This window comes from Palaemon carinicauda, chromosome 17 (genome assembly GCF_036898095.1).
Source record: "Palaemon carinicauda isolate YSFRI2023 chromosome 17, ASM3689809v2, whole genome shotgun sequence".
Lineage (NCBI taxonomy): Eukaryota > Metazoa > Arthropoda > Malacostraca > Decapoda > Palaemonidae > Palaemon > Palaemon carinicauda.
This window is the reverse complement of record NC_090741.1, coordinates 103592175-103619535: the sequence shown is the minus strand read 5'-3', so window position 1 is coordinate 103619535 and position 27361 is coordinate 103592175. Positions and strand designations below refer to the sequence as shown.

Genomic DNA, 27361 nt, shown 5'->3' with positions numbered 1-27361 from the left:
GCTTTAAACAGTAAAGTTAAAGAATTAATAAGGAAATAGAAAATATATATGAAACCATTACATTGTAAAAAAAACTCTGCATTTTCCCCATGAAACCCACTTTTCTCCAGTAAAATCTGGGTTTTAAAAAAAGAAAAAAAAAACTCCCGGGTTGGGTTTTTCGAAAAAAAAAGAAGAAAAAAAAACGGGTTTATACTTATTGTCACCTACCCTCTATCACTGTAGAAGGAAGGTTTTATCTTTTTAACCATATCTGGTGATGTATAAACCCAGAGTTTTGTCTTATGTGTAGTATAAAAGTTTTGCATCCCTTTTCTAATGCCCCATTCCCTTCAACTTTCCAGTTCCTCTAAACAAGCTATTTCAACAACCCTATATTGTTTAAGATGTTTCAGACAGCTGTTTTTGATAGAGGAGGTACCCTGTCCTTCAGTGGAATCCACAGTCCTTTTTCTTTAGTCACATAAGGTAATGGGGCGATAAAATAATTCCCTTCGTTTTTATGCAGTGGCATAAGATTTACTGATTTGCTTTCCTTTATTACGCTTGGAGTAAGGTCCTCCAGGTATTTATGAAAATGATTGCCCCAGTTTTCAGCTGGTTTCATTTTTAACCTGTCTCTTTTTTATGGACAACTGATTAGTAAATTATTCTTACAAGGTACAGCTTCTCTGGTCTTAAAACTTCACTTGAATCATTTGGATCATTTGAAGATTGATTGTGTATCTTTGGAAGTCTGTTCTACAATTGTTTGACATCTAGGCAAAAGGGATTTTTTGCCACCAGAAGCATACTTATAATGGTTCCTCTGGCAGTAAGGGTATTGCTGTTGTCAAGAATAACTTGGATACCTTTATTAAGTTTTCGCTTTTTTTTTATGAGAAAAAAAAATTCAAATTTATGTTATCAGGTGGTAAGAAATTTGGAATTTCAGCTATTGAGGGTTTTATTTTGGCCTTAGTTTTGATTTTGAACCATTTAATTCATTTTATCCAAAGTGGGTGCTATAGCATAGGTATTTGGTAATAAGGTTATATAGTATGTAATTTAGATGTTACTTTATTATAGTAGCAAGCTTTAACACTGATTTTTTTCAAGAAATCAACAGTCAGAGCTCAGCATTTTACTTTAAAAAGGTAAGATTTTGGGAAATAAATAGGATTTATAAAGAAAAATCTGTTATATCCAATCTTACCTCGAGAAGTAATATTGTTCAGTAACTGGAATACAAACCTATGCTATTTATAGGGGTATTACTTTCGGCTAAGCTGGAAGACGAGCCATTAGACTTATAGCGAGGGTTAACCACCCTTACCGCTAGTTAGTGGGGTGTTTGGTGTTAGTAGTTACCCTCTCTCTCACACACCTGTGACTGTACTTTATTTTACTTTCGACTCGGGGAGAGAGAGACGACGTCTCTCTCCCCTCTCCAACAGACCGGCCTTTTGACTTTTTAATCTTGTTTTCTTGTTTTTGTTTTTTTTCAATCAGTATATATTAAAACAACCTTTACAATAAATGTTGCTGTTTGTGTGACAACATAGTGTGGCAGATTCTCAAGGGCAGAGAACCTTCCCTTATGACCTTCCTCTCTTGGACAATGGTCATCCTGTAAGCGGGTGGCATTCTGAGTGACTCGGCTGCTGCCATAGGGGAGACGTCATTGTTTGGATACTCCTCTGTTTGGCTGTTATTGTCGCCCTCCCCTCTATGCGTTCATAGAGGGAATCTACTTGCAGCCTTCACAGAGTTTGACTTCGGTTTTGCTCTTGCTCAATGACAACACTGCACACTTTACGTGGGCAGCCGACAGATACTCTGCGGGGGGTACACCTTTCCCGTTCGCATGTTAGGTTGCTCTTTCCAATGGTTTTCTTCATTAATTAAGTGAAATAATAACTGTTTGTAATTTAACTTTTCAATGTCAACTGCTGATCAGCACGTTAACCTGGAGGAACTAACTACAGCTACGTTTTCTAACGTAGCGCTTGATGCAGACCTTTGACTTGAACAAGGCTTGTTGATGGGAAGCGAAGAGCGCTGCCCGGAGGTCCGCCTCCAGGGATTAGACTACTTTCCCTTCCGAGGGAGAGGTATCCTCCCCAAGTGTTGGGTTGTTCTCCCTTCCGAGGGAAAACTTCCCTTCAACTTCTCTGTCTAGCAACCTTCCCGCCTGCGGGGAGAATTGCTGACAGCTACATCTCATCAACTGCTGCAGTTTCTTTGCCAAAGACTACACTCCTCCCCATAATGAGCCGACTCCTCCGTCGTGGGCAGAGCAAAATACGAGGCAAGTCTCTCCTGCGGGTGATCACCTCTCTCGTTCGTGAGAGAGACCACCCATAGAGATACCTGTTCGAAGACCTTCCAGCTGAGCAGTCTTCCTTGTGGAGGATCATCATCGTCGAGCTCGCTGTGTTCGTAGTCCTCTTCATCGCCTCAGACTCGCTTTTTCGCATTTGGCAAAGAGACGTCTGCTGGGTCTTCAGCTTCATCTTCGCAGCGCTCCTCTTCGGAAGATCACTCTCATCGTGGTTTTCCTGGTTCTCGACCTTCCTCCAATTCTTTGGAATTGTGGTCTGGTTGTTCACTAGCATTGCGGCGTTCAACAGACCAATTTTCCGCTTCTTCTGCTCGCCAATGAACCCCGGTTCGTAACTCACTGTCTAGGATCCATTTGAGATCCTCTCCAGTGGATGATTGTCTCAACAAGGGTCACATCCCTTCTCCAGGTCTTTGATTGGCTGCAAGCCTATCTCCTCCTCGCCAATGCGCCTATCTCCTCCTCGCCAATGCGCCTATCTCCTCGCCAATGCGCCTATCTCCAGCGCAGCGATCACCAACTCGCTGATCTCCGGAGCTCTGTTCGCCAGCCCTGCACCGTTTGCCTGTCCAACACTCCTCTCCGACCTCTCGCCATCAAACTGCTGTTCGTAGCACGCCTTCTCCGATTTCTAGCTCGCCGATCGCCAATCGCCAGCCTTCTGATCGTCGATCTTCAGCTTGCCGATGGCCCATTGTCAGCTTGCCGATCGCCAATTGCTAGCTTGCCGATCGCCGCTTTCTAGCGCGCCGATCACCAATTTGTAGCGAACTGATCGCCGATTTCTACCTAGCCAACTCACCAATCAGCGAACCTTACTGCTGTTCTTCAACTAATCGATTGTCAATTGCCAGCAGCTCACCATTCGCCAGCTAGCCTATTTGCAGCTCTCTGATCGCCAGCCTACCATTTGCCAACTCTATGTTTTCAAGCTCAACTATCGTAGATTGCAAGCTCAAAGATCACTGATCGCCACGCCAATCACCTGTATTTTTCCTAGTGAAACAAACCTGTAGCTATTTATACAGCTTTGCCTACCATCCCAGTTCCCCTTGAAGTCCTACTTTCAAACAAAGTGAAGTACAGTCACAGGTTTGTGAGAGAGGGGTAGCTACTACCCCCACCCCTTACTAAGAAGTGGTATGGGTAGTCAACCCTTGCTAAGAGTCTAATAGCCCATCTTTCAGCTTCGCCGAAAGTAATGCCCCTATATATAGCTATTGGTTTGTATTGTTAGGAAAAAATACAAATTACTTCCAAATTTGTCATGTTTCCCTCTGTCCTCCCCACTTTTGTCTAGGTGATACTTTAGGCTAGATAGTTTAATCAACTCACTTTGTCTTCCACTGTTCTGATCGGAACCTGTCAGGTAAGTAGGAGTATTGAGTTCCCTTGGTGTGGTTTGCATGGCACTAAGAAAAAGGAAGTATTTGCTAGTTTTTCATCTTCATTTAGAGGTCATGAAGTTGGCATTTGGGAACTTAGTGTTTTACTTTTCAAGGTTGAGTATGGAAATAATAGATTTTAGTTTAGAAATTCTGATTTTTTTCAGTTAAATGCTTACATCATGCTACATTAGTTTTAAATTTTTATTTTCAGCCGATGGTATTGGTGAAGAAAAGAAATTGAATAAGAATGTTAGTGACTGCCTTGCACGTGTCAAGAGTGCTAGTTCCGATGATGATAAAGATCAAGTTTTAGAAAATTTCAAAATGAAAACAACTCTTGTGTTCTTGTTATGTTCTCCATCTGTTCGGGATGTTGAAAAAATTCAAAATAGCAAGGATTATCAGTCAGTCCTACGAACATTTCCTACACTTAAAGATTCCAGTTTCTTTTCCATTGTCAGAAATCAAAAGTTTTATAAATATCTTGAGCCTCTGTTATCTTGTTTGCCTCCTTCAACTCTTTGTAAATTGATGCAAGAGTATTTCAATTGTACAAATGAAGTCACACCACTTACTCTAGCTATTACAATGGAATTAATGAAAGCTTTGGTTTCTAGTATGCAAAATGTATCGGTAAAAGAAGATTACAGCAGTGAAAGCAAGGCGGTCTTTTCTTCAATTTTGAATTTTTTTTCTTTAAAAAAAGTTGTAGGAGGTACAAATAATCAAGTTAAATCTAGTGCATATTTCTTTATGTATTTGTGTGAGTGTACATTTTTTATGTTAAGCACTGTTTTAAGAAAGAATGAACCACAAAAATTATCCATTGTACCTGAAGCATGGATAAAACTTTGGAAATCAGGAGACAGTAGAAGTAATTTAGTCTCTGATAAAGGGACATTTTCTATGGATATTTTGAAGTCATTCTTTGATATGTGTAATGAAAATATAAAAGGTATAAGTGTAGATATGTGGATCGAATGGAATGAAGTGATGTTGCCGCTTTCAGTTACTATTCATAGAAAGTCTGTTGCCTCAAAAATTAAACCAGAACCAAGCACAATACAGTCTGTGATCTGCAACATTGCATTTGATATGTTAAGGATAGTAGAATCCTGTTCAGACTCAAAGGAACTTCTACACAGTTACAAGGATTTAACTCAGTTCTTTCAGCAAGTAGCATCAGACCCAGACTATGATCCAGATTATGATTTGCCTGTAGAGAAGCTGTTGTCCGAAGTAGAACTGAAAGATGGACGTCAAGAGAAACTTCTGGATATTCTAATGAAAAAAGATGACATATTTACATCAGAAAAGTGCATCGATTGTGTTATGACTTATGGGAAAAATGTGGATAATGTCACAAAGCTTCAAGTATTGACAAGGCTAATCAAGCTTATTAAAGAGAAAAGGGAATATGATGAGAAGTCAGTAGAGGTATGTGTAATTAAGTGCTTGATTAATAAATGTTTTGAAGTATACTCATGAATATCTAGATTTTGTTTTGATATTTTAAGTTGCATACGTTACTACAACATGAGTATCTCCGTGCTGTATAGTATTACTGTATTCCATTGAACCTCCCCTCATGATCGTATTGCTTTGTCCCTGAAGCCAACTCAACAGTAACATTACCCCAAAAATCAAATAATTTTCCATAAGAGGCAACACCTCCCACCCACCAAGGTGACACTTGATGACTAATGGCAACTCGAGGTAAGGCTTGGTCTTACGTACACTAATCAGCCTCTAAACGTCACTTGAATAGGCGATGTCTATTCCTTATTTCTGGGGCGGCCTGTGACGGCCGGTGAAAAGGGTCCTTCTTACACTTTTCTAATATAAATCTTCCAAATATACTAGAGAAAGATAAAAGCATGGAATGCAGAGGTTACAACCCTCGCGCGAACACCTTGTAGGTGTCGTGTATTAGCAAGGACGTGTGAAACCACTATTCATAGGCTGTCTTCCATTTAGATAATCCCTTCATCAATGGGGAGGACCGTGACAGGCCCTAGAGAACATAGTTGGACTGCCCCCCCGACACCTACCACGCGCGCTCTCTAGGTCATCCTTCTGTTTTGGACTTGCCAGCTAAGTCGGTAGTGTTTTGATCAGTGTTTTTTCACAAGTGTTTGTCGTTAATTCAACATGACTGACGTTGCTACTTCACCTTTACCAATTTTAAGTACCATAGTTTGTTTTGACAGTTTATTGCAGTACCGGGCATTTGTTCTGTTTCCAGTAATGTGGATTTTAGTTTTGGAAGCAATTGGCCTGCCTCGGTATCGGCAGCCATTTTGGGTTTTGTTCGCTTCGGTAAATTTTCAAGTTAATATTGCCCATCTGGTACTCTGTCATCTAGGTTATATCACTTATGTTTTATGACCAATTTTATTATCATTTTCTGGGCTTGAACCTGTGCCGGCCAGTGAATAAGCTCCTATTAGCACTTATTCTTAGGTAATTTACTGCTAAATATACCAGAGAAAAAATGTAAAGGAGTGCTAGGTTAACTAGCTCGCTCACCTATTGGTGTCGGTATAAAATTGGGCGTATAATCCAGAGGTCCCGCACTATTTAGATTCATCCACGACAAAGACCCCAATAAAGGAGAGCCGTTCAACCTCACTTGGCACCAGCAACTCTGCATCCGCTCAGAACCCAACTCCTTTTTAGCACGCCTGTGTTGTAACCCGCTTTTTTTGTGCTCTCGTATTTTGCCTTATTTTCCACTGGATTATGGCTTCTTCATCGGTTTCCCAGGAGACACCGTCTAAGTTAAGTACCAAGCTATGTTTTGCTGTGTTTTGAGCAATCTAGATCGTTTAATATTTAAATTATAGGAGTTTATTCTCTTCGATCATCTCGGTCTTGCTCGATTCCGCTCACAGTTGGTACTCCTGTTTTGAGAGCTTTTAGTTTCACTCGCGGTGTTACTAAGTGTATTATTTTTATTATTAGTTAAAAGTTTTTTATATGTTATTGTGGATATTCATTATTTAGCGTTTAGAACCCTTGTGGTTCATATTTAGGGCTGATATCAAGTTACGTATCGTATATGGCTTGCCGACCTTCGTTACTAGGCGGCAATTTTATTATATAAGCCATCAGGTGTTGTCCTTTGGGATTTATTTATTATGTTGCATGCCTTGCCCTAAATTTTTTATGTGTATATTTATATAATTTTCAACGCTATTACTATTATAATGAATATTTGTGCTTATTACTCCGTATGGTCTGTCTGGTAGTGTTTGGGGATCGTCAGTTGGTAGCCCTGCTGCTCCGTATCACGTGATCCTCCCCCAAGCTCCCCCTCTCGCTAGGTTGGTGGCTAGGCTTCTCTCCCCCCTCCCCTAGGGGACCGTTGCCTTCCCTCCTTTTAGAGGGGGTAGTTCAGTGTTTATGGACTTTGTCCTCCGGGTGTCCCGGCGGTTTCGTCTCTGTCTAGATGGGTTGGCCACCGGTCAACAGAGTAGGATCCCGGTGCACCCTATTTTATATTCACCTATCACACTTTTATTATGTTATACGAAACCCTCCGGGTTCGGTTGTCGGTTCTTATCTACAGTTCCGCCCCCCTATTAATTTATAACAGTTCCTATGATTATATATGATTATATATGACAGATCAACAGATCACTATCCCGGAGTTCCTATATGTATTGGTTTATGGATATACTTTTATTTCCCGGCCCGGGGCTTAACCTCGCTCCGGGAAATCAGACACCATGTGTCTTAATTCTTTGTTGCATCCTGTTTTATGATCCCGGCTCGACCGGAATGGATAGCTATACTCTAGTCTTAAGTTAGACTTATGTTTAGTCCCGGGTCCTCCGGACCCGCCCCTACTTGAGAGTATTACAGTTAAGCTCTAGTCTTAAGTTAGACTTATGTTAGTCCCGGGTCCTCCGGACCCGCCCCTACTTAAGAGAATTACAGTTTCTCATATACTATTCTTTTTATAGATGGTGCATTGTCAGACGACGGCCTGTGCGGCTGTTCTTCATCAGCCTTGTGGCCATACCGTATGTAGGTCTCACGCCCTCTGCGGAGTTCAGCTGGAGGACATCGTGGTCTGGCACCCTGATAACTGTATGGTCTGTTTTGACCTCATCACCACCCTCGGATCTGATTCGGTGAGTCCCGTTGGCTATGTTGCCTTTCTAATTATTTTACCTTTTTTGGTATACATACACCATTTAGTAAGACTTCTATGGTCTTGAAGGACTGCCGGGAATCTTCCTTTTTGTAATTCCCACTATTATTTCAGGCATCCCCGGAGCAGAAGACTGCGGCTCGGGCCACACTGAAAGTGTGGGTTGGGGGATTTGCCCGAAACGTGAAATCCAAAGAGCCTTACGTCCTATCTGAAGACTACTGTGCCATGATCTACCCTAACGCCAAGTCTTCAGCCGCTGTGGCTAGGCATGTTGCGGCACCCATCATTGCCGACATTGATGCCACCATAGCGGGATTCATCGACCAGGAACAAGATCCGTTGGATGCCCCCGGAGATCTGGAAGACAATGTGGCTTCCATGAACTTAGACGTTGAACCCATGTTGTTGGACGATCCGGATGCAGGTAGGGTGGTAAGTGAGGCAGGTGTTACCGGCGCTGAGATTCCTATCCTCAGCCCCGCTCTTTCTTCTTCATCTGATATCTCTTCTTTCCATGGTTTTTCTGGGGACCGTGATTCGTCTCATCGATCACACCCGGTTCCCCCCAAAGATAAGTCTACATCGAGAACTTTGCCAAAAGCTCGTAAGCCCCACAAGGCTTCCCATAGTTCCAAGTTTAATACAAACCCGTCATCTAAGGCTTCCGGCTCCTCCTCTAAGTCTCACGACCCGGGAGTACAACCCGCCACTTCTGCTCCTAGCCCGGGCCTTTCCGAATCAGCCATGCTTCGCATCGTGTCGGAGATGCAATCTAAGATTGTGTCGGAAATGCAGGCCAAGATGGACACGATGTTCTCTAACATTGGTCAGAGACTTGGAGCATTAGAACAAGGTGCTCCGGAGCGAGTTCAAAGCTCTCTCATCCCGGATGCCTCTAAGCTTCCGCCGTTTACCAAGAATAACCCTAACCCCTGGCGCATGGCTCTTCATTCCCCATTCTCAGATGGGATGTTAACATTGGAAGGTCTTGGTACTCGTCCTCTAGAGGATTTTGAATTCTTTCCTCCTGGTCTCGCATTTCCATTTCATGGTTATGCCAGGCTTACCGAGGATGCTCTGGTTCGGCTGGATAAGGTCCCCAAAGAGACTGTCATTTTCCCGAAAGAACAAGCCCAATCTGTTTGGGCTAGGTTTCTGAATGATATTGGTTGCACCAATACCATGCTGACGCCTTATAAGAGTTCTTTCACAATGTTCTTAATGGACAAGAACACCGTGACTCCATGCGTCAATAAGGTTGCAGAGCTTGCTTTCCAATATGCTCTGGAGGAGAAGCCCTTGCCTCCCATCCGAGAGGTGGATCCGATCTCCCTCCTTCTTCCTTCAGGCATTGAGTGTTGGGACAATGTCCATACCACTTTTACTTCTGGCAAGCTAACAGCGGACTGTGCTTCAGTTATGTTTAGTGAACGGCTTCCCCGTCTCCCGGAATCTCTTATTAAACAGGAGTATGATTCCCGCCTACGTGTTGGTCGAACTTTGAACTTGGCCACATCTACGGAGTAGATAGCCTTAACTTATGATACTGAGAGTATCTTTAAGTCTCTCAATAAGGCTACTTTGCAGTCGTTATATTTCGATCTATATGACTTTGCTATTGCCAAACGTAGGTGCTGCAAACACGTCCTGGCTGAGGCGACTATTAGGCACGAGCCTAATAAACTTATCCGGTCCTCTTGCTGGGGTTCAAATCTCTTCCCTGAGGATCTTGTGGAGGAAGTCTTGGGAGAGGCTACTAGAGTCAATCAGAGCCTTAAAGCCCGTTGGGGTTTGACTCCTAAGCGGAAATATGACCCCGCAAATTACCAAGCCCGGGGTAGGAAGAAGCTCCGCCCGTATACCTCCACCCAGTTCCGGCAACAGCAGAGTAGTTCGTCTGTTTTCCGTCAGCCTCTTCCTCCATCTCCTGCTGCTCCTGCACAGCCTTCCACCTCTCAGGCTCCTTCATCGGACGACTATGTCACCGTTCTGCTCCCTAAGAGCCAGCTTCCCGGTGCCTCCACCACCTCTCCAGCCTTTAACCAGTCTTATGAGGCTCAAGGCTCTTCCCAGAGTTATAACAGAGGTAGAGGCTACCACCGTGGTTCAAACCAGAACAGAGGTAGAGGCAGATTCTTTCGCAAGGGAAAGAACTTCCGAGGCGGACGTGGAGGCAACTCCTCAAGCCAATACTGAGGTGCAGCGGGTAGGGGGGAGGCTTTATGCCTTCCGCAACAAATGGAGGTTCAGTCCCTGGGCTTTCAGTATCATCTCCAAGGGACTGGGGTGGAGTTGGATTCAAGGACCTCCACCTCTGAACAGATTTCATCAACATTCCACTCCGGACCTAGTCAAATTTGTCCAGGACCTGTTACAAAAGAACGCCATACAAGAAACGAAACACCTGAAGTTTCAGGGTCGGCTGTTCAGTGTCCCGAAGAAGGATTCGGACAAGAGAAGAGTGATTCTAGACCTATCCCTTCTCAACTTGTCCATTCAATGCGACAAGTTTCGAATGCTTACCGTCTCGCAGGTGCGGACCTTACTTCCCCGTGGGGCCGTCACCACCTCTATCGATCTTACAGACGCCTATTATCACGTCCCGATAGCGAGACACTTCCGTCCGTATCTAGGCTTCCGCCTAGGGGACAAAAGTTACTCCTTCAAGGTGATGCCTTTCGGGCTCAACATCGCCCCAAGGATCTTCACAAAGTTGGCAGAAGTCGCTGTTCAGGAACTCAGAAATCAAGGGATTCAAGTAGTAGCCTATCTGGACGACTGGCTCATTTGGTCAGACACCTCCCAAAATTGCCTAAAAGCCACTCACAGAGTCATCCAATACCTTCAATCTCTAGGCTTCCAGATCAACTTCAAGAAGTCCCGTCTTCTTCCGAAATCAAAGTTCCAATGGCTCGGCCTGCAATGGGATCTTATATCTCATACTCTGTGTCTTCCCAAACCCAAGAGGTTAGAGATTGCAAGGAACACCAAACGCTTTCTCAAAGACAAAGTAAGTTCCAGACGACTCCAAGAGAGGATCCTAGGGTCCCTTCAATTTGCCTCAGTGACGGATCTACTTCTGAAGGCAAAATTGAAAGATATCAATCGTGTCTGGCGTTCGAGGGCGAACCGGAAGCTCCGGGACAGGAAAGTCCGCCTTCCTCCCATTCTCCGGGAAAGACTTCTACCTTGGACAAGGGCCATCAATCTGTCAAAGTCAGTTCCCCTTCGATTTCCGCCTCCGAAGTTAATCATTCACACGGACGCATCCCTATCAGGTTGGGGAGGCTATTCTCAGCTCAGGAAAGTTCAAGGTCTTTGGTCTCCCTTATTCCGCCAATTTCACATCAATGTGCTGGAGGCCATGGCAGTTCTTCTAACCCTGAAACGTCTCGCTCCACCCAAGAGACAACACCTTCGTCTGGTTCTCGACAGCGAAGTGGTGGTCCGCTGCCTCAACAGAGGCGGATCAAAATCAGGGCCTCTGAACCATGTTCTAGTAGCCATATTCTCCCTAGCAGCCTCGAACCGTTGGCATCTTTCAGCTGTCCACCTGGCGGGAGTCCGGAACGTAGTGGCAGACGCCTTGTCCCGGACCTCCCCTCTAGAATCGGAATGGTCACTCGACCTAAAGTCATTCCGGTGGATTCTCTCTCGGGTTCCGGGTCTCCAAGTGGACCTCTTCGCCACGGAGTCCAACCACAAATTGATAGTATATGTGGCTCCCAATCTAGACCCTCAGGCCTACGCCACAGACGCCATGTCACAGAATTGGGACATCTGGGAAAGGATTTATCTCTTTCCCCCGGTGAATCTTTTACTGAAAGTCCTAGACAAACTGAGATCCTTCAAGGAACGAGTAGCCTTGGTCGCACCCAACTGGCCCAAGAGCAATTGGTACCCTCTCCTGCGAGAGTTGAGACTACATCCTCACCCGATACCCAATCCGGTTCTGTCTCAGATAGTACAAACACGCGTTGTGTACGCTTTCTCAAACATTCAGAGCGCCCTAACTTTATGGACTTCATGAAGTTTGCGGCCATGCATGGTGCCAATATCGATCCTCAAAACACCCTGTTCCTAGAATCAGATAAACGGGATTCCACCATCCGCCAATATGATTCTGCGGTTAAAAAGTTGGCTAAATTTTTGATAGACTCAGACGTACACTGTATGAACTTGAACCTTACAGTCACTTTCTTTAGAACTTTATTAGAATCAGGTCTGGCAGCCAATACTATCACCACTATTAAATCTGCTTTGAAAAAGATCTTCCTAGTGGGTTTTAACATAGACTTAACCGACTCTTTGTTAGCTTCAATTCCGAAAGCCTGTGCCAGACTGAAACCGGTTACTCGTCCTACCCCGGTTACCTGGTTCCTTAATGATGTACTCAAATTGGCTTCTGATACCATTAACAGTTCTTGTGATTACATTCCCCTTCTCAGGAAAACACTTTTCCTGGTGAGCTTGGCTTCCGGGGCAAGAATTTCTGAACTGGCAGCTTTGTCAAGAGACCCGGGTCATATTGAGTTCCTTCCTTCGGAGAGGTCCTTCTTTCACCTAACAAATTCTTTTTAGCTAAGAACGAAGACCCTCAGAACAGATGGTCCTCCTGGAAAATTGTTCCCCTCACGCAAGATCCGTCTCTGTGCCCTGTTACTACTCTTAGGTCTTATTTATCCCGGACCTCCTCTAACTCCTCGGGGCCTCTATTCGTTAGAGAACAAGGCGGTACCATTACCATTAAAGGGATCAGGCAACAAATCTTGTATTTTATTAAACAAGCTAGCCCTGACTCTTTTCCTCTTGCACATGATATCAGAGCGGTTGCTACTTCGGTGAACTTTTTTCACCACATGAATTTTACGGATCTTTCCAGGTATACAGGGTGGAAGTCACCCTCAGTGTTCAAGAAACACTACCTTAAACATTTGGAAGCCCTTAAATTTCCTACAGTAGCTGCAGGGAGCGTAGTTACCCCCAGGTAACTCATATGTTAATTCCTTGTTATTTTATCTCTCCCCCTTACCTGCCTCATTTATACCCTATTTGTATTCGTTGGTTTCGCACCTGATTACTATTATTATATTTGTAAATTTTTGACTCCTGAGTATCTGTATATATCATCACTCACGGCATTATTATACCTTACCTTTTTTGGTCAATTGTTCTACCAAGTGGATTTATGTTCTTTTTAAGATACCCTTATAGCTGTTTTTGGCACTCATCTCTGATTAAAGCAACTTGTATTTCCCTTATGTTTATGTTTTTCCTTTATTTTGCAAGTTTGGTGACATTTCTCTTGTATATATTCACTGGCCGGCACAGGTTCAAGCCCAGAAAAGGGATTTTGACGTAGGAAAAATCTATTTCTGGGCGAGGGACCTGTGCCGCCCAGTGAACCCTCCCAGCTCCTCTCCCTTGGAGTCCCCAAACTTTGGGTGCTAAGGAGTTGGGTTCTGAGCGGATGCAGAGTTGCTGGTGCCGAGTGAGGTTGAACGGCTCTCCTTTATTGGGGTCTTTGTCGTGGATGAATCTAAATAGTGCGGGACCTCTGGATTATACGCCCAATTTTATACCGACACCAATAGGTGAGCGAGCTAGTTAACCTAGCACTCCTTTACATTTTTTCTCTGGTATATTTAGCAGTAAATTACCTAAGAATAAGTGCTAATAGGAGCTTATTCACTGGGCGGCACAGGTCCCTCGCCCAGAAATAGATTTTTCCTACGTCAAAATCCCTTATTTGTTATTAGTTTTTACTATGGTATTTATTTGCTAGCAAGTCCAATTTGGACCTACAAAGAATAGCGATTTAGTCTTTGTTATAGTTTTGTACTCGCCTCAGGAAGGTGCTCGTTTTAGACTATATCTTTGTTTATATGTTACGTTGTCGTTATTCTTCGTTCTTGGTTATTTCAATTACTAAGAAAAAAGCAATCAATTTTATTTTTTAAATATTAAACTTAGCCGGTGAATATATAAATAGCTGACGTCTCCGACGGCCCGACAGATTCCAAAAACTCGCGAGCGATCGCTATGAAGGTTGCGGGTGTGCCCACCAGCGCCGACTATCGGCCAGATACCGCATATACTTCTCAACCACTCCAGTTCCTCTCTGTCGGTGTCACCGACAACATTGGTTCCGCTCGCTCTAGACCTCGAGTTTTCTACCGAATTGGTGAAGTACTTTGTTTTGGTTGTTTTATTGGCTTTCGCTGTGTTGGTGTGTTTCTTCAATAAAACTCTTGAAACCTTCTTTTGCTTTTGTTTTTTGTTGATGAACTTGGCTTTACTTTGGATTTTCTCTGGTTGTTCATAATGGCTGACCCTTCTCCTGTATATCGCAAATGTGCGAGAGATTGTAACAAACGTCTTCCGAAAGCCTCTATCGACCCTCATACTGTTTGTTCTAATTGCCGGGGTAAATCCTGCCAATTAGGAGATCGGTGTGAGGAGTGCGTGGTTTTGTCGGAATTCGAGTGGTTAGAGTATGAAAAGTATACTCGTAAGCTCGAAAGAGATAGGGTGAGGAGAAGCTCATCTAGATCTTTAGAATTTTCCTCCTCCCATGCCCCTGAACCTAATCCTTCCCCTGTAGTGGTAGTTTCTGAACCCCCTATTAGCACTCATGAACCTTCAATGCGCGATATGTTTTTAGCTATTCAAGCATTAGGTGAAAAGGTTGAAACCTTAGCCTCGGACAGGAACCAGCTTATGTCCGATGTTAAGTTGTTAAAGTGTCAAAGTGGTAAAGTAGAAAATCAAAGTGGTAAAGTGGAAAGTGTGACTAATGTGTTTAGTGTTGCGACGGAGGGTTCGTCTGTTCGTGCTTGTCGCTCCCCTAGTCCGAGACCTCTTTCAGGCTCCCCTGCACCAGGGAGAAGGAATGTCGTAGGACTTAAGGGAGCGAGAGGTGTAAACCGACGTACAGACGTTCCCTCTTTGGTATCAGACGTTTCTCATCAAGAACGTCCTTACCATAAGACGGGGGAGACTAAGTTCTCCTCGTCTTCCGACGACTTGTCGCATAAGAAACCTTGGCGTAAGGTTTCTAGACCCTTAAAGCGCAAGTCAGTCCCTTCAGGACAGGTCCAGCGTCCTGGCTGTAGCCATTAGGGCAGCTCTGACCACTTGCAGTCATCGGATGGCTGTTCGCCTGTTAAGCGAAAACGTAACACGGAGTCCGAGGGTCTCGGTAGGTGCGACGATTTGCATGCACAGACGTTACCGACGTCACGGCCCGTTCCGACTCCCGTTGACCCGAAGTGGGTTGTCCTGCGGGACATGCAGTCTAAACTTTCCTCCTTAATGGAAGATTACGAGCATGAACAGGTTCGCAATGATCCTTTGCTTGCGGTTCGCCAGTACGACAAGCGTGACTCTGGCCTTCAGCCGCGTAAACGAGTGTTTTCTCGTCCTTTTGATGTTAGCGCTAACGTTTCTAGTGCTTTTAAACGCGATTCTGATCGTGTTCCTCGTCATTCACGTCAGTCACGTGACGTGGAACCCCCTTTGCCGCAGTCTCGAGCTGACGTTCAGCAGCTGTCACCGCAGCCCCGCACTGACGTTCGTCGGCCGACTCTGTTGCCCCGACGTGACGTTGAACGTCTGTCACCGCAGTCAGAGGTTGTTTTTCCTGCTCAGACCCTGCAGTCAATGCAGTCTCGACGTGATGTCGAACGGCAATCAACTCAGGCTGTTGTTGTTTGTCAGTCACAAGACTTTCAGTCTTTGCAGCCGCGGCGTGACGTCGTTTCCTCAGCTGTTGCTGCTGCTCCGTCGCATGTTGACATAGCCTGTCAAGCGTTGCCTCCTCGGCATGTCTCTCCGTATCGCGAGACTCGGCAGTTGTCGGACGAAGTTCCGTCGGATGAGGAAGTCGTTGATCCCCTTCCAACTGATATTCCTTTGGGGACTTTTTCGGATGGAGAGGAGCCTAAAGTTGCTCAGCCCTCTCTTGATTTTAAGAAGATCATGCTTATTTTTAAGGAACTTTTTCCTGATCATTTTGTGTCTGCTGCTCCTTGTTCGCCACCATCAGAGTTCACGCTGGGCCTAGCTGCTTCGACTCCGTCGTTCACAAAGTTAGTGCTCTCTCGCTCTTCTAAGAGAGCTTTGCGTTTATTAGGCGACTGGTTAATGACCAGGAGGAGTTTGGGGAAGTCAGCTTTTGCTTTTCCCCCTTTTAAACTGGCTTCTCGCGCGAGCGTCTGGTATGACACGGGAGAAGTTCTCAGCTTGGGAGTACCTGCCTCTGCCCAGGGAGACTTCTCAAGCCTTGTAGACTCTCCTCGTCGTCTGGCCATGAGACGCTCGAAGGTTTGCTGGTCCTCTTCAGACCTAGATCATCTCCTCAAAGGAGTTTATCGGCCCTTTGAAGTTTTCAACTTTTTGGATTGGTCGCTGGGAGCCTTGAGCAGGAAGATCTCCTCAGCAGACCGTGATGTCTCTGTGCAAATTATGTCCTGCATGGACAAGGCTATCCGAGATGGCTCTAATGAACTCACTGCTACTTTTACGGCAGGAGTTCTTAAGAAGAGGGCGCCTCTTTGTTCTTTCCTGTCTGCAGGTGTCACTCCTTGTCAAAGGTCAGAACTACTCTTTGCGCCTTTGTCTTCTGCCCTGTTCCCGCAGCAGTTGATTAAGGATATCGCAGCGTCTCTAGTGCAGAAGGATACTCATGATTTGATGGCCACGTCTGCGCGTAAGGCTGTACCTTCGTCCTCTTATGTCGTCAGACCTAAATTTGATACTCCAGCGACAAGGTTTATCCCGCCCTTTCGTGGCAGAGCTCCCAGTAAGGGAGGCTCTCGTGACGATAGTAAGAGAGGTAAGAGGAGAGGATCTAAGTCCTCCCGTGGCAGAGTCTGACTGCCCACGTCCTCAGACAGCAGTAGGGGCCAGATTGACCAACTTCTGGCAGGCCTGGGAGAAGAGGGGTGCAGACCGGGAGTCTGTTTTGTTGCTAAAGGAGGGTTACAAAATACCTTTTGTACGGAGACCTCCTCTAGTAAAAGATCCGATAGACCTCTCTCCCAGGTATCGAGAGGAGTCGAAGAGACAGGCATTACATCTGCAGGTGTCTCAGTTGCTAGAGAAGGGGGTGGTGGTGAAAGTCTCGGACCTTCAATCACCGGGGTTTTACAACCGTCTCTTCCTAGTTCCAAAGCATACAGGAGGTTGGAGGCCGGTGCTGGATGTCAGTGCTCTCAACGTGTTTGTTGTCAAAACAAAGTTTACGATGGAGACCACCAAATCCGTTCTAGCAGCAGTCAGAGAGGGAGACTGGATGGTCTCTCTCGACTTGCAGGATGCGTACTTCCACATTTCTATACACCCAGATTCTCAGCCGTATCTAAGGTTTGTATACAGGAATGTGGTGTACCAATTCCGAGCACTGTGCTTCGGCCTCAGCCCTGCTCCTCTTGTTTTTACGAGGCTCATGAGAAATGTATCAAAATTCCTACATTTGTCGGGGATCAGAGCCTCCCTGTACCTGGACGACTGGTTACTCAGAGCGTCGTCCCGTCATCGCTGTCTGCAGGACCTACAGTGGATGTTGGATCTTGCAAAGGAGTTGGGCCTATTGGTGAACATAGAGAAGTCTCAGCTGACTCCCTCCCAAACAATTCTCTATTTGGGGATGGAGATACAGAGTCTAGCTTTTCGGGCTTTTCCGTCTGCCAACAGGATAGAGCAAGCCTTGCTCAAAGTCCGTCTCATGCTAGAGAAAGACCATTGCTCTGTGAGAAGCTGGATGAGCCTCCTAGGGACGCTTTCATCCCTGGAACAGTTTATCTCTCTAGGGAGACTTCACCTATGCCCTCTCCAGTTCCATTTAGACTCCCATTGGAACAAGGAGAAAACTTTGGAGGCGGTCTCGATCCCGATCTCCGAGCCAGTCAAGACTTGCCTGAACTGGTTGGACAGCAATATAAGACTTCGAGAAGGTCTGTCTCTGGCAGTCAAGAACCCAAACCATGTGTTATTTTCAGACACGTCGGATTTGGGTTGGGGGGCGACTCTGGACAGTCTGAAATGCTCGGGTCTTTGGACGGCAGACCAGAGGAGCCTTCACATCAACTGCAAGGAGCTGTTGGCAGTCCATTTAGCACTGATGAGTTTCGAGAGTCTGCTTCGAAACAAGGTGGTAGAAGTGAATGCGGACAATACCACGGCCTTGGCTTACATCTCCAAGCAAGGAGGCACTCACTCCCACGCTCTTTTCGTCATCGCAAGGGACCTCCTCATCTGGTCAAAAGATCGAAGCATCTCACTGTTGACGAGGTTCGTCCAAGGGAAGTTGAACGTCTTGGCGGACTGTCTCAGTCGGAGAGGTCAGGTGATCCCTACAGAGTGGACCCTCCACAAGGATGTGTGCAAGAGTCTTTGGATGACTTGGGGTTAACCCACCATCGATCTCTTTGCGACCTCGCTGACCAAAAGGCTCCCGACTTATTGCTCTCCAGTCCCAGATCCAGAGGCAGCCCACATAGATGCCTTTCTGTTGGACTGGTCTCACCTGGACGCTTACGCATTTCCAATGTTCAAGATCCTCAACAAGGTGTTGCAGAAGTTCGCCTCTCACGAAGGGACAAGGTTGACGTTGGTTGCTCCCCTCTGGCCCGCGAGAGAGTGGTTCACAGAGGTACTTCTATGGCTGGTAGACGTTCCAAGGAGTCTGCCTTTACGGATGGATCTCTTACGGCAGCCTCACGTAAAGAGACTTTATCAAAGCCTCCCCGCGCTTCGTCTGACTGCCTTCAGATTATCGAAAGACACTCAAGAGCTCGAGGATTTTCGAAGGAGGCAGCCAGAGCGATCGCGAGGGCTAGGAGATCTTCTACAATCAAGGTCTACCAGTCGAAGTGGGAGGTATTTAGAGATTGGTGCAAGTCCTCCTCTATTTCCTCCTCCAGTACCTCTGTAACGCAGATTGCGGATTTTCTCCTGTATCTGAGAAACGGTCGCTCCCTCTCTGCTTCCACCATTAAAGGCTACAGAAGCATGTTGGCTTCTGTTTTCAGGCATAGAGGCTTGGATCTTTCAAATAACAAAGATCTCCAAGACCTCCTTAAGTCTTTCGAGACCTCTAAGGAGCGTCGTATTTCAACTCCTGCTTGGAACTTAGACGTGGTCCTACAGTTCCTAATGTCAGACAGGTTTGAGCCTTTAAATTCAGCCTCCCTGAAGGATCTTACCCTCAAGACACTTTTTTTGGTGAGCTTGGCTTCGGCTAAAAGGGTCAGTGAGATCCATGCTTTTAGTAAGAACATCGGCTTCTCGACGAATAAAGCTATATGTTCTCTTCAACTTGTTTTTTTGGCCAAGAACGAACTTCCGTCTCGTCCTTGGCCTAAATCTTTTGAAATACCTAGTCTTAAAGAGATCGTAGGTAATGAAGTTGAAAGAGTGCTGTGCCCCGTTAGAGCTCTTAAGTTTTACTTGTCTAGAACTAAACCAATACGAGGTTGTTCTGAGGCTTTATGGTGCTCCGTTAAGAAGCCCTCATTGCCCATGTCTAAGAATGCGTTATCTTACTTTGTTAGACTTTTAATCCGGGAGGCACATTCTCATTTAAGTGAGAAGGATCGTAGTTTGCTTAAGGTCAAGACTCACGAAGTGAGAGCAATAGCGACTTCGGTGGCTTTTAAGCAAAACTGATCCCTTCGAAGTATTATGGACGCGACCTTTTGGAGGAGCAAGTCAGTGTTCGCTTCATTTTACTTAAAAGACGTCCAGACTCTTTATGAGGACTGCTACACACTGGGTCCATTCGTTGCAGCGAGTGCAGTATTGGGTGAGGGTTCTACCACTACATTCCCTTAATCCCAATATCCTTTTAATCTTCTCTTGAAATGTTTTTAATCTTGTCTTGGGTTGTACGGAAGACTAGGAAGTCTTTCGCAATCTTTTTGGTTTGGCGGGTGGTCAAATGTTGTTTCTTGAGAGCGCCCAGATTAAGGGTTTTGATGAGGTCCTGTTATAGGGGTGTTCGCCCTGGATATAACAGCTCCTGGGAGTCTTTCAGCATCCTGAGAGGATGGCTGGGCTTCATGAGGAAAGCGGACTAATGAGGCAGAGTAATCATCAGAGTCAGCTTCCTTACCAGGTACCTATACTTAAGTTGGTTTTTTATGAAATATTTGTCAAAAACTCTTGAGCATATACGCCTTTATTGTATTAATACTGGTCTCTACCCACCACCATGGGTGTGAATCAGCTATTTATATATTCACCGGCTAAGTTTAATATTTAAAAATGATATTTTCATTATAAAATAAATTTTTGAATATACTTACCCGGTGAATATATAATATTAAAGGCCCTCCCTTCCTCCCCGATAGAGACCCAGCGGACTGAGAAGAACTGGAGTGGTTGAGAAGTATATGCGGTATCTGGCCGATAGTCGGCGCTGGTGGGCACACCCGCAACCTTCATGGCGATCGCTCGCGAGTTTTTGGAATCTGTCGGGCCGTCGGAGACGTCAGCTATTTATATATTCACCGGGTAAGTATATTCAAAAATTTATTTTATAATGAAAATATCATATTTTTCTTATCATTATTGTGTGATGTTGGGTTATTATGTAACCTTGAGAGCGTGAGCATAGAGTGCTCGTTTTCTGTTCTACAGATACGAGTTGCCCCTTCTTTCGTTTTCTTTATTAAGCTCGAGTAAGAGAGGTGGATTTCCCGTTTTCCGTTTTTTTACGATCACGAGTTATTCCTGCCTCCTCTTATTCTCCGAGTTGTTGATATTACGTTTAATGATATTCACGTTTTATTGATGTGGTGACTGTTAATATAGCTAGCACTATTAATAGGTTACGTTAGTGTATGAGTCATTAGTTGGGGTCGCTTTATGCCGACACCCTTAGCTCCGCCTTGAGTTATACTCCGCTATAATGGATACTCATTGGGTGAGAACTAGTCAGATATTTGGAGTGCAACGGTGAAATCCGGCACTCAGACTCCGGCTGCGACCTTTTGCACACGAACCTTTGTCATGTTTGATCACAATTACACTATTACTCTTTTTTCAATATTAAACTTAGCCGGTGATTATATAAGCTGCAGCTCTGCTGCTCGACAGAAAACTCTACGTTCAAAATCCGCCAGCGATCGCCATGCAGGTAGGGGGTGTACATCAACAGCGCCATCTGTCGGGCAGGTACTCAGTACTCAATGTAAACACAGAACTCAATTTTCTCTCTGTCGTGCTACCGGCAAGACCTACTAATTCGCTGTTGCTAACTGGATTGGTTTTCACATCTTTTTGGTGAAGTACACATTTCTGGTTTTGAGTTTTCGCTTTGCAGGCTTTATCTTCAATACATCCTTGCATTCTTTTGTTGATATCAGATTATTTGTTGATGACTTTGGATAGTTTTTGAATTCCCCACTTGACTAATTCAAAATGGCTGACCCTTCTCAAGTCCCTAAATTCAGGAAGTGTACCGCATCAGGCAGTCACACCGTCTGTTGCCGCACCTGCTCCTGTAGACCCTAAGTGGTCTTTGCTGCAGACCATGCAGGCTCAGTTAACGTCATTGATGCAGGACTTTCGTGCGGAGAAGGTTGACGCTGCACCAACCTCTAGCCTACAACCACCCACGGTTGTGCGTCCTGTGGACGCTGAGGCAACCTTCGGCTGCACTCCAGCTGAGAGAGTCCCGCCACCCATGCGCTACCAGCCGCATGTTGACGTTCAGCGACGCACGGAACCTTCCGTTGACGTTCGCGAGGTACAACAACAGTCTAAGTTGTTTTGTTTTGACGCGGTGCGTCAACCTCCGCAACCCATTGTGGTTACCTCTGCTCGCCCACATCAGACTACACAGTCTGGAGTAGACGCTATGCGTCCCCGCGCTGCTATGGTTGTTGCCAGTTCACAGACTGGGCAACAGTTCCATGACGTTGCGTCCGGTTCAGTCACGCGTGCACCCGTGCTGCCGGACTCAGCTGACCAGCCGATTCCTACTCCTTTGCCGCTTCCTCCTCAGTTCTCAGATGATGGACTCTCTGATGATGACGACGCGGCCCACATTGATGACCCACATACGGACCTTGACGAACCCAAGACCACGCAACCCTCTTTGGACTTTAGAAAAGTTCTTGCTCTGTTCAAAGAGATGTATCCGGACCAGTTTGTGTCTGCGGCTCCACGCTCCCCTCCATCAGAGTTTGCTTCAGGTACGCAGTCATCCGCGCCTGCCTTTACGAAATTCGTCCTCGCCCGCTCGTCCAAGAGAGCTTTACGGGTTTTAGGAGACTGGATGCAGTCCAAAAAGGACTTAAGGAAGACAGCGTTTTCGTTTCCCCCTGCGAGACTCTCTTCCAAATCGAGCGTCTGGTATGCCACGGGAGAAGTTCTCGGCTTGGGAGTTCCTGCCTCTGCCCAGGGCGACTTCTCAAGCCTGGTAGACTCTCCCCGCAGGCTAGCCATGAGACGCTCTAAGATATGCTGGTCTCCTACGGACTTAGACCATCTGTTGAAAGGAGTGTTTAGAGCCTTCGAGGTCTTTAAATTTTTGGACTGGTGTCTGGGAGCTTTGAGCAGGAAGATCTCCCCGTCTGACAAGGAATCTTCCTTGCTCATAATGTCCTGCATGGACAAGGCCATACGAGACGGATCTAGTGAACTTGCGGCTTCGTTCGTATCCGGGGTCCTCAAGAAACGGGAGAACCTTTGCTCTTTCCTGTCAGCTGGAGTAACACCATGTCAGAGATCTGAACTCCTTTTTGCTCCCCTCTCAAAGTGCCTTTTTCCAGAGGACTTGATTAAGGAGATTGCTGCCTCTTTGATTCAGAAGGACACCCATGACCTGGTTGCGTCCTCTGCCCGCAAAGCCACCCCTTTGCCTTCCGTGTCAAGACCCAGGATGGACACTCCAGCGTCCAGATTCATTCCGCCCTTTCGTGGCAGAGCCTCCAGCAGAGGAGGTGCTCGTGCCGAAGGGAGACGTGGGAAGAAGAAAGGTACCAAGTCCTTTAAAGGCAGAGTCTGACTGCCTCCTTCTTCAGACAGCAGTGGGAGCCAGACTCAAGAACTTCTGGCAGACCTGGGAGGCAAGAGGCGCAGATGCACAGTCTGTGAAGCTGCTCAGAGAAGGGTACAAGATCCCGTTTGTCCGCAAACCCCCTGTAGCAACGTGTCCCATCAATCTCTCTCCCAGGTACAGAGAGGAAGACAAGAGACGAGCTTTGAAGCAGAAGGTGTCTCTCTTACTAGAAAAGGGAGCGGTAGTCAAAGTCCGGGACCATCAATCCCCGGGCTTCTACAACCGTCTCTTCTTAGTGGTAAAGAAGACAGGAGGGTGGAGGCCGGTGCTAGACGTCAGTGCGCTGAATGTCTTTGTCACAAAGCAGACGTTCGCCATGGAGACCACAAAGTCTGTTCTAGCAGCGGTCAGAAAGGAAGACTGAATGTTCTCTTTAGACCTAAGGGACGCATACTTTCACGTCCCCATCCACCCAGACTCCCAACCTTTTCTGAGATTCGTTTACGAAAAGGTTGTCTATCAATTTCAAGCCCTGTGCTTTGGCCTAAGCCCAGCTCCTCTTGTGTTTACGAGGCTGATGAGGAACATAGCCAAATTCCTTCATTTAGCGGACATCAGAGCCTCCCTCTATTTGGACGACTGGCTTCTAAGAGCCTCTTCCAGTCGTCGCTGTCTGGAGAATCTAAAGTGGACTCTAGATCTGATCAAGGAATAAGGGTCTCCTGGTCAATATAGAAAAGTCTCAACTGGTCCCATCCCAAACTATTGTGTATTTAGGGATGGAGATTCACAGTCAAGCTTTTCGGGCTTTTCCGTCGGCCCCCAGAACAAGTCAAGCCCAGGTATGCATCCAGAACATGCTGAAGAGGGAACGATGTTCAGTCAGACAGTGGATGAGTCTGATAGGGACGCTATCATCCCTGGAACAGTTCGTTTCGTTAGGGAGACTACACCTCCGTCCTCTTCAATTTCACCTAGCTGTTTACTGGAAAAAGGACAAGACGCTAGAAGCGGTCTCGATCCCCATTTCCGAGAAGATGAAGTCGTCCCTGACTTGGTGGAAGGACAGTATCAGCCTCAGAGAGGGTCTGCCCCTGGCTGTTCAGACCCCCAACCACGTTCTCTTCTCGGACGCATCGGACACGGGCTGGGGTGCGACTTTAGACGGTCGGGAATGCTCGGGAACTTGGAACTCGCATCAAAGAACGTTACATATCAACTGCAAGGAGCTACTGGCAGTTCATCTGGCCTTGAAAAGCTTCAAGTCCCTCCTTCAAGGCAAAGTGGTGGAGGTGAACTCGGACAACACCACGGCTTTGGCGTACATCTCCAAGCAAGGAGGGACCCATTCTATGACGCTGTACGAGATCGCGAGGGACCTCCTCACCTGGTCAAAAGATCTAAACCTTTCACTAGTAACGAGGTTCATCCAAGGCCACTTGAATGTCATGGCAGATTGCCTCAGTCGGAAGGGACAAATCATTCCAACAGAATGGACCCTACACAAGGATGTGTGCAAGAGACTGTGGGCCACATGGGGCCAGCCTACCATAGATCTCTTCGCAACCTCGATGACCAAGAGGCTCCCAATATATTGCTCACCAATCCCGGACCCAGCAGCAGTTCATATAGATGCCTTTCTACTGGATTGGTCACATCTAGACCTTTATGCATTCCCCCCGTTCAAGATTGTCAACAAGGTACTGCAGAAGTTCGCCTCTCACGAAGGGACAAGGTTGACGTTAGTTGCTCCCCTCTGGCCCGCGAGAGAATGGTTCACCGAGGTACTTCAATGGCTGGTGGACGTTCCCAGAACTCTTCCTCTAAGGGTGGACCTTCTACGTCAGCCACACGTAAAGAAGGTACACCAAGGCCTCCACGCTCTTCGTCTGACTGCCTTCAGACTATCGAAAGACTCTCTAGAGCTAGAGGCTTTTCGAAGGAGGCAGCCAGGGCGATTGCTAGAGCAAGGAGGACATCCACTCTTAAAGTCTACCAGTCGAAGTGGGAAGTCTTCCGAAACTGGTGCAAGTCAGTATCAGTATCCTCGACCAGTACCTCTGTAACCCAAATAGCTGACTTCCTATTATACCTGAGGAAAGAACGATCTCTTTCAGCTCCCACGATCAAAGGTTACAGAAGCATGTTGGCATCAGTCTTCCGTCACAGAGGCTTAGATCTTTCCAACAACAAAGATCTACAGGACCTCCTTAAGTCTTTTGAGACCACGAAGGAGCGTCGTTTGGCTACACCTGGTTGGAATTTAGACGTGGTACTAAGATTCCTTATGTCAGAAAGGTTCGAGCCGCTACAATCAGCCTCCTTTAAAGATCTCACTTTAAAGACTCTTTTCCTGGTTTGCTTGGCCACAGCTAAAAGAGTCAGTGAGATTCACGCCTTCAGCAGGAACATCGGATTTTCATCTGAAACGGCTACATGTTCTTTACAGCTTGGTTTTCTAGCCAAAAACGAACTACCTTCTCGTCCTTGGCTGAAATCGTTCGATATTCCAAGCCTTTCAAATATGGTTGGAAATGAACTAGAAAGAGTCTTATGCCCTGTTAGAGCTCTTAAGTTCTATTTAAAACGAACTAAACCTTTACGAGGACAGTCAGAAGCTTTATGGTGTTCTATTAAGAAACCTTCTTTGCCCATGTCAAAGAATGCCTTATCTTTTTATATCAGACTGTTGATACGAGAAGCTCATTCCCATCTGAGTGAGGAAGACCAAGCTTTGCTGAAGGTAAGGACACATGAAGTTAGAGCTGTCGCAACTTCAGTGGCCTTTAAACAAAATAGATCTCTGCAGAGTATAATGGACGCAACCTATTGGAGAAGCAAATCAGTGTTCGCGTCTTTTTATCTTAAAGATGTCCAGTCTCTTTACGAGAACTGCTACACCCTGGGACCATTCGTAGCAGCGAGTGCAGTAGTGGGTGAGGGCTCAACCACTACATTCCCCTAATTCCATAACCTTTTTAATCTTTCTCTTGAAATGTTTTTTATTGTTGTTTTTGGGTTGTCCGGAAGGCTAAGAAGCCTTTCGCATCCTGGTTGATTTGGCGGGTGGTCAAATTCTTTTCTTGAGAAGCGCCTAGATTAGAGGTTTTGATGAGGTCCTGTAGTATGGGTTGCAACCCTTGATACTTCAGCTCCTAGGGGTTGCTCAGCATCCTAAGAGGATCGCGAGGCTCCGTAAGGAAGACGTACTTAAAAAGGCAGAGTAATTGTTCAAGTCGACTTCCTTACCAGGTACTTATTTATTTTATGTTTGTTATTTTGAATAACTGCTAAAATGAAATAAAAAATCCTTAGCTCATAATAATGTAAACAATTATTGCTGGTCTCTACCCACCCCCCTGGGTGTGATTCAGCTTATATAATCACCGGCTAAGTTTAATATTGAAAAATGTTATTTTTATAATAAAATAAATTTTTGAATATACTTACCCAGTGATTATATATTAAAGGACCCTCCCTTCCTCCCCAATAGAGACCCAGTGGACCGAGGAGAAAATTGAGTTCTGTGTTTACATTGAGTACTGAGTACCTGCCCGACAGATGGCGCTGTTGATGTACACCCCCTACCTGCATGGCGATCGCTGGCGGATTTTGAACGTAGAGTTTTCTGTCGAGCAGCAGAGCTGCAGCTTATATAATCACCGGGTAAGTATATTCAAAAATTTATTTTATTATAAAAATAACATTTTTCATCGAATCTCCGGCTTCACTGGAGATAACAGACATTCAACATTGAGGTTAATGTTATCGTACCGCTGACGGTCACGATATCACGATGACGGGCCTTTGTCACCGGATCTCCGGTACAAACAGAGATCAATCAGACGATCAGAACCGGAGTTTACAATGTGATACCGATGAAGTTTATAGTTTCATGTTACGTGGTTACTGGTTAATATATTTTCTTAATATATTAAGTTGTTAGCTAATTTCGTACTCACACATAATTAAAATTAAAATTGTTTTCTGTAGATTCATATGTCACTGGCCAGAATCTCAAGGAACATCCAGACTTATGTCTTCTTTCTTTTACAGAAAGTCCGCTGCGCTGCCAAGGGCTGCTCCGCTGCCTTTACTGATCCCATGGGCCATGATCTATGCCGGTCCCATGCACATTGCGCCATATCCTTCTCTCGGGAACCGGGACAAGCCCCCTACATGGTATGGTTCCCGGAGTCAGGCATGCTCTGCTATGAGCTGTCATCCCTACTCCTGAGCGAGGAGGTAAGTTGGTTCTAGTTTGTTCCTGTTAATATCCTTTGCGAGGAATTAATTGGTCTTTATATACTACATCGATTATTGCTTCATCATTAATCCCCTCTCCTCTTTCAGGCTGATGATGAATCTCTCCGGGAGGCAAGAGCTACTCTCCGTCATTGGGTGTCAGGTTTTGGGAGGAATGCGCCGTCTGGCGCACCCTATCTCCTTGATGGAAACATGGCTTCTCGCCTATTCCC

General features: G+C 45.8%; 1 protein-coding gene across 4 annotated transcripts in view; it reads left to right on the top strand.

Annotated features, from left to right (window-relative positions):
* LOC137656882 (uncharacterized) overlaps positions 1-27361 on the top strand; it is a 246518-nt gene that overhangs the window by 100031 nt on the left and 119126 nt on the right. For all 4 annotated transcript variants that reach the window (XM_068391252.1, XM_068391254.1, XM_068391251.1 and 1 more), the window contains one exon: positions 3923-5148. In XM_068391252.1, the coding sequence (XP_068247353.1) occupies positions 3923-5148 (1226 nt within the window). The remainder of the gene's footprint in view (positions 1-3922; positions 5149-27361) is intronic.